The following is a 12,442-nucleotide window of genomic DNA, read 5'->3' on the forward strand; positions in this document are numbered from 1 at the left end:
TTGGGATAGAGAACCAGCACTTGACATCAATCAGAAACTTATGTAGCATAGTATATATTAAAAAGCAGTGTATGTAAAGAATTTTCCGTGTACCTACCAAGTATATCAATACTTTTAAGAGAAATTAATCTGTATCCGTAACTGAATATGAACAAAATAAAATTAACTTTTAATTTGTGACTGAACATTGTTAATATATTTAGGAAATAATGTGTTGTGATTGCGAATAAGAATTTATCTTTTTCTAGTTACTTATTAAAGTAAGTATTTGTAACTAATTGAAAATGTATGAATGCAAACAAAGTAAAAAATACACAACCAAAATGTATACCTAGTTTAAGTAGGCAGGTAAATCTACACTGTGATAAGGTTAATCAAATAGTGTAATTAATTATAACAATTGGTAATTGGAATAATGACATGCGTACTTGCTAGCCGATTTTGAGAAACTAAATGTCAATGTGAACATGATTTGTCTATAGTGTAGTGTAATGCAAATGTGAATTGTTCAGTAAAATTAATTAAATATATTACCTACTCAAAAGCCTGTGCGAATGGATTGATGTCCCGTAACAGCCCGTCTAAGTCTTCGAGTACACTTGGCAATAGACGGTGTGCGGCAGGCAGTAATTGCTGCTGGTCCCTACGAATCCGGTTTGCCTCGCCGGATTCGACGAAATACAGCTGGCAGAATCTGCGTTGGATAGGATCGTTCCCGATCAAGTCATTACTTATTGTCCAATATCCCTGCCCATGAACAGTGAACACATTCGGTCCCCGACCTGGCAAGCGCCGTGTGTTTGAGGTCGGTGGAGAAAGCAGCAAATGCCAAAGTGTTGTTATACCGGCGGATGTTATTTCGGTAGTGTCTACCTTCTACCGAATCTTCAACCAACAACCTCTGTAGTAAATGCGGTGCAGGTGTCAACACACGCGGTCCTGAAACGGCCATCAGACCGTTATTGCAGCATGTAGAAAAATGATTCGGGCTTGTTTCCTCGCACTTAAAGTGGCGGGCCCTACAATACTCCTGTCCACATTTCCGTCGGCGACAAAATGCATTCTCACTCTCCTTGGAAGCAACTGAGGATCTCTGCCGGGAGCGTTTTCTCCAGCCCACACTTCTCGCATTGTTCTGTAACAAAGTAACACGGTTTTCTGATTTATTTTACAAAATTGAAATCGATTAATCCTTGTGTAGGTACATGTTTGTAGCGCATACATTGGTGTATTGTTGATGTTCTCAGAAGTGTCAACAACAGAGTCTTATTTAATTGATGCTCACACATAATGTCAACAAAAGTAATGTGGTGGTGTAAAAAAATGAAAAAGAGTAGCATAATGCAAAATGTATTACAATGTAGAATACAAAGTGTTTTGTTTAAATACACTGAGTTGAAGTGTATTTAAGTACATAAGAAACACAAACAAAAGTAATCCGTAGAATTCATTACTCTAACTCTAGGCACGTGTGTTAGTGTTCAATTGAAATGAAATGAGAAATATTGAATTAGAAGTTGAGTTTTGTACATAGGAGTAGTGTACGCACAAAATGCACAAAAAAATAAATAATGTATAGAAATTATTAGCTGTGAGCATAGGTATTATAAATGAAATAGAAAAAAAACCAATATCTAATCAGAGACAGCAGTAACGAAATTGAAATAAGTTATACATTATGTAAAGTGTAGTGTCTATGGTAAGTATGTAGTATAAAGTAAGTGTAACATGAGCGAGTAAGTTAATTGTAAGTTAGTGATTAGTAAAAAATGAGTTGTGACAATGCAAATAGTGTACCTAGTGTATAACACCAACGTTTTGTCATACATTGAAGCGTAATATCAAAATTTATTTTACCGTTGGATTTTTCGATATCCGAAGCTGTGGCAAAAATGGCAAACATAAAAATATATTCTAAACCGCATAAACGTGACGTAAAAGGAGCAGAAATACGGTTTTCAATACCCGTACTATGTCGACTAAACAAACGGTCGGTTGTAAATTATGTTTATAACGTAGTCGACAGTGCGGATAAAATTTTAGAATTTATTTCAAAATGTTGCGGACACACAGCTAAACACATAAACACTTCGGCCAAACAACTTCAAACGTATGCAAAACTCACAGACGTACGTACGACACAAAATACAGAATTTGCCGCAGAATTTATGTTTGCAGTTATACCGATGTTTTCGGTTTATATGTTGGACGATCAAGTGATAGTCGGTCGTTGTTTTGCCGAGACAATGTTTTGTTTGAGTAACGCCGAGAGAAAAGCTGCGACAGAAACACAACCCACGAATGAAAATCCAAGAGCTTTTGAGGAATTGAACAAATATTATTCGGCTATAGAAAAAACTCTATAAAACATTGTTTATATATATATATACGTTTGTAACACACACACACACACACACACACACACACACACACACACAAATACAATGATGAAAATTAAAAAAAAATTGATTTTGAAGCAATATAGTAATATAGTATCGTAAAAAAAAAATTGTACGTTTTTTCTGATAAGCTAATTATTTAAATTTGTCAAATAAACGTGATAAAAAAAATATGGCAAATTCTGTAACGCCCGGTGGTCAACTTTTGTTAACCGACGAACCTTGTATAAGAATACCTTATGTTTTAGGTATAGTCGTAGGTATAATTGTGGTTTTTGTTTTAATCATTTGGATAATGATGAGAGTAAAATCAGCAATATACGTATTGAATAATGTACCCGAAAAGAAAGAAGAAGAAAAAGAAGAGAAAAAATCATCAGAGATACCAAAAGCATAATCAACACATCATTACAACTCAATATTGTAAAATATAAAATTTTTTTATTAAATAAATTGTATATACGTATTATAACATTATATATTTTTAAATTTTATACTAAATAGTTAAACATTTTTGTTCAACATTTAATAAAAATCATTTTTTTATTTTAATAAAATATTTTACAAAAACAAAAAAAAAATAAACAATATTTAATTAAATTATGAATACGACAGATATTATATTATGTATTTTATCAAAACATGATAAATGACGACATTTTAATATTAAAAAAAAATACAATACCGGAATTGCCGGTGTTAAAAGTTAACGTTATTCAAATGCGCACAATTTACAAGTAAATCGTTTTTCTTTTAAACATTTATTCATATTTAAATCATTAGGTATGCATGATAGTCCTACCCAACGACAACACCGATAACAATGTAACCATTCGGTTTTTACGTGATTATCATATAAATTACTACAATATAAACACATATATAACAACGCGTTTGAATTTTTAATAATTAATTGTTTTAAAAAAATCCTGTATTCCGAAGGATTAAATTCGTCGTTAATCGTAACTATTTTTGAATCCGATTCTATTTGTTTCAAACGAACAATCATCATTTGTACATAATATAAAACATAAACTCCACAATTATAATTATCTGTTTGTATTGGAATTTTTAACGCACTATTCATAGGTTCCAAGTACAATTCCGGAAAGTTATTGTTCTTGAGCAATGTAGACGTTTCCAAAGTGTGGACACGATTAATAAACATACAAGTATGCGCTATCATGCTCATGATACTGTTGAAAAATTTTCGATTTTTAGCGTATGGATTTTTAGGGTCTATAATCGTGCAAGTTAACTGTTTGTAATTTAAAAAAGCTATAATCCAATGAATTCGGTCGATATTTATTGGAACAATGAGGACAGTGTCTTCGTGTATTATAAACTTTTCGCTGTTTATCCAAGGATCTGGTGTTTGTTTTGCGGATAAAAACGCTGAAATCAATCCGCACGACAATGTTGCAAATGAAAACTTTTCTATTTCCGATGACGTATTTTGTAAACTTGAAACGTTAATAAATATATCTATGCACGTGTCTATGATAAAATTATTTAACCAATTGTAATTTGTCAAAGTATCAAAATCGTCTATATTCAAAGTTTTCGTCGAAAAATCTATGACAGACTGATGATTTTTTTTTTCTTGTTGTTTTTGTCGTCGTAGTCGTTCTAAAGATATTAAATCGTGACATGTATCGTACACAGTCATTGTGTATTTTTTTTGAATCGGCATATCGATATTTTTATAATAATTAATATCTTTTGGAAGACCATTATGCGAATATAGCGGAATTTTAGCAGAAACGTTCACGTTAAACGGTTCGGAATACATTATATTTTTTAACGCCATTTTATGTTTAGAATTATACGTATTACGTGCCAATCTTTGTGGCGTAGAAACAATACAATCATGATATAATATCAACGAATATGATATAACGACTATACAAGAAATTATTATCGATAATAGTATTAATACACTCGTATATTTTTTCATTGTTGTGGAAAAACAATCAATTAAAGAGTTTACAATTATTATTATAATTTTATATTACTAAAACCCTATCAGTACTTTAATCTTTTTTTGTTATTGTGCGAGGGGAGGGGCATCAGTATACACACATATATATATATACGAGTGTGGGTATGTGCGTACGTAACACAAGTTTCTTTTTTTTTTTGTATATAAACAGCTGAAGAGACTTTATAAATATTATTGTCAAAGAAAATAAAGTCTCTCAAACCTTATAAGTTGCGTTTTTAAACGCGGTACATTTAAAATTACAAATAGTTGATATTAATTTACATTTTAAAAACAACGATAAGTATTATTTTTAAAAATGAATTTAAACAATACAACTACAAATGATTCATCAATCGAACCTACAACGATTGCAAATACTACTACTACTACAACAACAACAACAACAACAATTGCTGTTATTCCAACGGTCGTAAACAATAACGGTATTTTGGCTGGTGTTTCGAAAATTATGGTAAATAATAAATTAAAACGTACTCGTCAAAGCTTTTTAGTAAAACCGTATTCAACTAAACCGTATCCTATGGCTAAAGAAAAAAAAGAATTTTCTTCCGACCGATTTAAACATTCAACAAGATTAAATATTTTGAAAAATTTTTTAATAAAACTCGATAATCATAAGAAAAACAATTCAAATGAAAATCGTTCGGTGTCTAAAAAAAAGGTAATAGAGAATTGGACGGTCAACGATCAAACACTATTTTTTGAAGAAAATCCAAATTTGTTAAGATTTAAGAATTTTCAAAAATTTATAACAAATTTTGATATTTCAAAAGTTGAAAATCATGTAACCAGCAGTGTATGGTTTTTGAATGCAAATTTTTGTCCTGTATGCATGGATTCAAATATTGTAAAAAAGTTTTCTAAAATCAATCATTGTCAACACATCATATGCAAAGAATGTTTAGACAATATAATATCTCTTAGTACGACGGTTTTAAGCACTTGTCCACAATGTCGAGGCGATATAACAAGTTACGAAACGTATGACGCAGATAGAGCAAGTTTAGAGTATAAAATAAACGTATCCCCTGTTCGTAACTTTTCTTTAAAAAAACATCTCATAATACCTTCGACAATTAGAAGTTATAATACCGATTTATTTTCGTTTGAACCAATATCCATAATCCCAGAAAATTTTACTGCAAATTCGTTACAACTTCGAGCCGTTGGATTTTTATTGATTAATGAAATAATTCAAAAATTTGCAGAAATATTGTTAAAATTGTGTAATTGTACGGTACGTAATGTAAAATTTATATTACAAAGAATAAAAAATCTATTCAAATCTCCAAAAATGGCAGTAAACGTTTATATATTAGCTGACGAACAATTTTATAGAAAATTTCCCGTAAACGTCGTCCCCTTTATGCGAGCTTTTATGTGGGTTCTTAACCATAAAATAATTCTAAATTATTACAATAAAACTGTCGGTGGAATTGTATATAATTTAATAAATGTTCGTGAAGAATTTATACATGTACACAATTGGTTAGTAGATTTTTCAAGAATAGACCGAGTGCGAACGTTAAACGATAAATTGAAATCTTTTCGCGCACAAGACATACCTCTTTCGATATTAAGACCGGATAATATTATTGATAATTATTTAATGAATATACATAATTTATAATATTTTTATGTTTGTATTTTTTTTTTTTTGTTAAACGTATATAGTAACGTATATAGTAACGTAATAGTAACGTTTTTATTTTGTTTAAATTTTATTTTTTTTTTTAGAAAATATGATTGTAATATATTGTACTTTTTTTTTATAAAACACAAATAAAAATTAATAATAAAGATCTGTAAAAAGTTGTATTTTTTTCGTTATTGTTTAGTAAAAAAAAAAAATTATATATATATATATATATATAATGTACAATATGTTTGTAACACGTTGATTTATTAGAAATAAAACGTATAATTATATCGCTTTATTCAGAATATAGTAGTATTGAAATAATAAAGGTAAAAAATTTTAATGAGTATTACGTAAACAGTACTACTAATTAGCAAAATAATGAGTTTATTATTTTCAACAAATTTTGTACCTCAAACATCTGAAAGTAGTGAAAATACATATTCTGTTATTCAAATACGTTTAAACCCTGATCTTGACGTCCAAACCACAATAAATTTCATAGATACTTTACAATTAATTAAAGACCTAGAAATCTCAATAGAAAATATAAACAAACACGTAACGGAGTTTCGAACAAACATTATTACCGTTCAAAACCGTTTTTTGGATGCGTATCAACATAAGAAAGTTTCCACACAAATTCAAGAAAAACTAGACGTGTCCGTAAATATTACTAAACAAATTTTTTCAGCAGTAGATTTTTGGATAAATATTTATAACGATTGTGTAATAGACATTTACGACGCTATTCGAGCGTACGACCGTGTAAAAAATGATTTAATAAAATTGCACCATGACATAGAAACTAAACAAAACAATGAAAATTATTTTAAATTATTAGAATTTGACAAAAAACAAACATTGATGAACCGTATAAAAAAAGAAACTGAAAAACTTTTTGAAAAAGACCAACGTTTACATAACCACGTTAAAGAACTTGTAACTCTTGTGAAAGAATTCAATCGGGGACACATACCAACAAATAAAATATCCGGTAATTATGTAAATATTTACGCTATAAACGACGTAATGAAATCCGTTTCTGGACAAAATATTATACCTTTAGAAATTTTAATCGCAGGCATGTACCAATATCAAACTGACGATAAATTATTAAATAGTGTATACGGTTTAAATATCGATACTCGTAAATGGAATAACGTCAAACCTGATACATTGTCGGATATAAATTTTCAATCTAACAACACGACAACTTCTGCCGAAGAAATAACGAAACATATAATAACGGATTTTAACGACGTTAAAAATAAACTTGACAAATTTTCGGCTATTGCCAGTTATGCTAATAATACTTGTTCGCAATTATTTGGTAACAAAAATAATCCACCTTTGCCCAATACTGATTTACATTCCCACCAAATACAAGAAATTTGTAAACTTGTAGTAAATCATATATTAGACACGTACATGAAAGATAAAAAACCAACAATAGTCGAAAAAAATTCTATACAAAAAACATCACCACCACCACCACCACCACCACCACCACCACCACCAAGTATTGACGACCGCCAACCAAATCGTAAAATTATTACAGCAAAAAAACCGTCAACAATTAAAATCCAAACGATGGACAAGGCTGCGGTAGAAACTTTAAAAAATAAAATAAAACAATTAGAAATGGAAATACTTGGCTTGAAAGAGAAACACAGTAGAGAGCAAACAGAAAAGAATGATTTAATAAGAGCAATAACTGTAGATTTAGACAAGAATGAAAAAAAATATGACAATTCTGAGCTGCATATGCAAGAACGTAACAGAGAGAATTTAGAAAAGTTCGCGGAAGAACTCAAGGTGAAAAAAAATGAAATACAAAAATTAAAAGATCAATTATCCGATACACGACAGAGTTTAGATGGTTGTAACAAAAATCGTTTAGAACAAAAACAAATGTATTCGGAAAAAATTCAAGATTTAGAAAAACAAATAAAAGAGTTACAAAATACAAATGTAACGGTGTTGCAAAATTCCGAAAATTCAAAGATTATTGAAAATTTAAATATAGAATTGGTACAAACAAAAGAAAAAATGACAAACGACGAAATGATATCAACACAAACTATATCACAATTACAATTATTTATAACGCAGTTACAGCAAACCATAAGTGAATTAGGTGATAAAATTGCAAAAATTTATGAAAGACCAGAATTTAATCAACATATCGAGCTTATAGAAAAATTGATAAACGAACGCGATGCTCTTCAGGAAAAAATAAATAACACAAACGAATCTATGGATTTGGACCAATTAGATGTAAACGCTGTGGCACATGAATTGTCAACATTCGATTCGGACATGTTTAATAACATTTCCATGTCTTTACCACCAGTACAGCACGGTAGCCGCCGTAAAAATGAAAATAAAATTTCTTTACAAAAATTAATAGAAGACTTAATGAATCAACACCAAGAATACGAATCTTATACCAAACAAATAATAATTATGCTGTTAAACTATATTGAAACTGATCCGAACGTTTCAAAAGTTTTTGAAGAACCTTTAAAAGCGTTATATAAGGCACGAGTAGCTTTGAAAAAGACTCACACCCGGGTAATAGGAAAATTAAAGTTTCTACAGGGTAAATTGTTTGAAAAACAAAAAAAATTCAAGAAAAAAAATATACGTAAAATTAAGAAATTTTATTTACACAATTCTGACAATTCGGAAAATGACGAAGACGACGCCGACGTGGATATTGAAAGCCAACAGTCGGAAATTTTACAAATTGAAAACAATACTGATAGACAACAACAAGGATCTAGTTTACAACCGCAACATATTGAACTATCACCAACTTTATCGTGGCCTATTTCAGTAGAAAATGATACAAATTTCAATATCGCAGACGTTGCAAAAACATGGAAATTTAATAACGACAGTGATGATGATGATGATATAATAACTGTTAATAATTCAAATACCGAAAACGCACAAATCGCACACCGACAGCATATTGAATCTAATTTACCGTTAATGCCAGAAACAACATTGTTACCAATTTCTGAAAACAGATTTGAAAACGCAATTTCCTTATTTTTAAACTCTGATGAAAATATCGACGATAACATAAACATACAAACGGAATCTAATAATATCATACCGTCAACAATGTCTGAAAACGAAAAAATAGAAATTAATCAAAATATTGTACCACAACAGGAAATATTACCGAAAAATAGTGATATAAAAAAAAGGAGTGGCATTTTTATAAAAGATACTAAACCTTACAATAAAGATTTAAAAAAAGATAAAAAATCAAAAGACGAATTTTTACTTAATAAAATCATATTTAAACAAAGTCCTTTGGATACGGCTCTTTTGATTCCAACCGAGCCGTCAGATTTAAATTTGCCAATATTGTCAGATGACGATCAACCAATGTCAGATGTATCAGATTTACCGTCCGAGTCATCAAACGTAAACGATATAGCTGTGGAAACTTGTAAACGTAAAGTAGGATCTGATCTTTGTTTAGATATTTCCGAAAACGAACAAGCCAATCATATACCAAAAATGAGATCCATAGTTTATAACGAAAAAAATAATAAAAAAAAATCTTTAATAACGGCTGAACAAGAAGAAAAAAATAAAATACTAAAATTATGGGATAATGACTATTCAAACACGGATTCCGATACTAACAGTAGTTTATCTAGTATATCGACAAATCAAAGCAATTTACAACGGCAATCTTTTAAAAATATCGCAATGCCTGCGATAATCGAAGAAACTAATTTTAACGATATACCGGTTAAATGTTTCACCAACTATGATGATTTTCTAAATTTTGTTAAACTTCAAACGGTTGCTCCTCCCGAAACAGAATATCCCCCGGTAAACAATACATGGCCGTTCGAGTATAACAATGACGCTTTGACCTGTAATGAAAAAGAACAATTATGTGATTTAACAATGAAAGATTATATAAACGAAACTAGTAAGGAAATCACGTCACTAAATCGGCTGGTATCGATTTTTAATGTTATATCTCATAGTTGGGTATATGATGACATTACAGCTTTGTTTATACACACCATTGCGGCTCGAATCGCAAGACATTTAAAGTCTCATATGTTACCTGAAGTATTTACTCAAGATCTGGAGAGAATGGTAACAAAATCAAAAAATGAGGTTAAAAAACATTTTGAATATGATTTAATAAAAAATCATAACAATATAGATTTCTTAACAAGTGATGTTCACCATTTGAATTCTATTTTAACTCAATTACCAGATCATCATTCGTTTAGAGATTTTAAAAACTATTTACAACTTTTAAAACGCAAATTTCTAAAAATTTTAAAAACAGAACACTATGACACTCTTATGGATTCAAATAGTTCTGCAGAATCTATATCGGATTGATATTTTTTTATTTCATAGAAAATATCACAACATAGAATACAAAAAATTATATTCATATGTCGATCATATTTTTTTTATAACATTGTCCTAAATGTGCAACTATTGCAACTTAATAAAAAAAAACAAAAAACATATTTGAAATAAATATATTTTTTATTTCGTACATAATACTATAATATTAATTAAGACGTATCAATTGAACAATGTCTTTATTCGGTACGTTGTACCAAGAATATGTGACAATTACTATTTTCCGATTGTCCATGAACACTGGTCCGGATAATAATTCAGCATCACGACTTGAAACAATTTGAACATTTGTAGCATTAAATTGATCTTTGAACTTTTTACGCTCGTATGCACTGGTTGCGTAAAATAATAACGCAGGTGATTTACAATATATGTAATTGTATAACTGTTTGAAAAAAAAAAAATGTAAACACAATAAAATAATTAATTAATCATTGTTTTGATTTGGTCAAAACACACCTTAGGGTTCTGATCGTATAATTTTCGACGACGTACGGCTGCTGTTTCAAACGGTAATCGGTTGACATTTGCAGACATTATTATTCACGTTTTTTAATTTAATGCGTTTTTTCAAAACGTATTCAAAAATATCAGAAATTATTTTAAACTACAATTTTTAAAATTTTATGCGAACGTTTGTCAAAAATGCATAATGTCCGTAGACATTTTTTGTCTTTAAGCAAATTTATAATGTTCAGATTTTACAACTCGTATTTTTACTTATAGGTGGGGATAGTAAAAAAAAAAATAGGAGGTGGAATTTTAGTTATTTTTTTTTTATAATAATAATAATAATAATATCATCGTCATATTAAATTCTTTTAACATAATAATTTCAAGTCGTTGGTAAAAAAAATTATTCCGACACTACGCTTTGTCGTTGTTGTTATTATTATTATTATTATTATGACTTTATATTGCGTACTTTTAAACGTAAACACTCGATCTTGTTTTTCATTTAAACCGCAAGAAGAATTATTTAATTCAAAACGTATTTTTTTATCTAATACTACTCTGTTACCACAGTCTGGGTCATATGATATTGTGTTTTTACATGGAACTCAAGCGTTAGAAATTGTAACGCGTTTTGAAAAAAATGTGAGTCGTTGTCGTTTTTTATTTTAATATAAGAAATGAATAATATGTATTGTGTGTATTATAACGTCATAGTGAGAATATAATTTAAAATAAAATGTCTTTATATAGTAATAATAATAGAATCTAATGTTGTTATATGTAGGAAGAAGAACAAACACCTCCAGTTTTTGACGCAGAAAACGTGACAAACACAACGTTTGGTATACAAACGGAAAACGTTTATACAATTTGGAAAGTTCCTATATATAGTTATCGTAGCGTTGATTATTCTAAAGAGTTTATTACAAAAACACAGGCCAAACACGTTTACGAGTTATTACAAAAATATAAAGTATTGTATTTCACTAATTGCGACGATAATTATATAGAAAGTTTTGAAAATGCAATCAACTTCGTTTGGAAACACTAAGCTGGGTGCTAAATTAATACCAACTGCTTGTGAAAAAGCATGGAAACCTTTAAGATTTACCATGAGTTTGATTTTAATATTATGCATAATGACCAGCGTTATAATAATAAGTTGTTATTTGTACAATTATTATAAAGTAATTACACAAGGTGACGAAAAAGGTATGGCCGCAAAATCTAAATTATTGTACTTAGGCTATTATAGTAGTATGACAACAAGTTTGCTAACAGTGGCCGCAATGTTCTACGCCATACCAAATGTCAATAAAATTATATCATGCCCGGCCATAAATGAATAAATTTTTACTTATTTTTTTTTTTGTCGTTTTAAGTATAAAAAGATCGACAAGAGACAGCATATGCACAGTAAACAATTTGACATAGGACAATCATTAATTTTTTTTTTCACGACATCGGTCGTTTACAATATTGTAGATTTACTTTTTTCCACTACAGTCGTTGTCGTAGCCA

At 29.5% G+C, this 12,442-nt stretch overlaps 1 protein-coding gene across 1 annotated transcript; it reads left to right on the top strand.

Annotated features, from left to right (window-relative positions):
- The first annotated feature begins 4,699 nt into the window (after positions 1-4,699).
- On the top strand, positions 4,700-12,270 carry LOC132947400 (uncharacterized). Its single transcript, XM_061017677.1, has 8 exons — positions 4,700-4,826; positions 6,888-7,439; positions 7,605-8,017; positions 8,159-8,620; positions 8,705-9,180; positions 9,370-10,180; positions 11,932-12,037; positions 12,110-12,270. Exons 1-8 carry the CDS (start codon positions 4,700-4,702, stop codon positions 12,268-12,270), a joined length of 3,108 nt encoding a protein of 1,035 aa, XP_060873660.1.
- Positions 12,271-12,442: the final 172 nt, after the last annotated feature.

Source organism: Metopolophium dirhodum, chromosome 1 (assembly GCF_019925205.1).
Source record: "Metopolophium dirhodum isolate CAU chromosome 1, ASM1992520v1, whole genome shotgun sequence".
Taxonomy (NCBI): domain Eukaryota; kingdom Metazoa; phylum Arthropoda; class Insecta; order Hemiptera; family Aphididae; genus Metopolophium; species Metopolophium dirhodum.

Bases quoted from the DNA above. Each gene is read 5' to 3' on its own strand.
- LOC132947400 (XM_061017677.1), top strand. From the start codon at position 4,700: ATGAATTTAAACAATACAACTACAAATGATTCATCAATCGAACCTACA. The intron at 4,827-6,887 runs GTATTTTGGCTG...TTAAATTATTAG, and splicing joins AACGGTCGTAAACAATAACG to AATTTGACAAAAAACAAACA. The intron at 7,440-7,604 runs GTAAACTTGTAG...AAATTATTACAG, and splicing joins CCACCAAATACAAGAAATTT to CAAAAAAACCGTCAACAATT.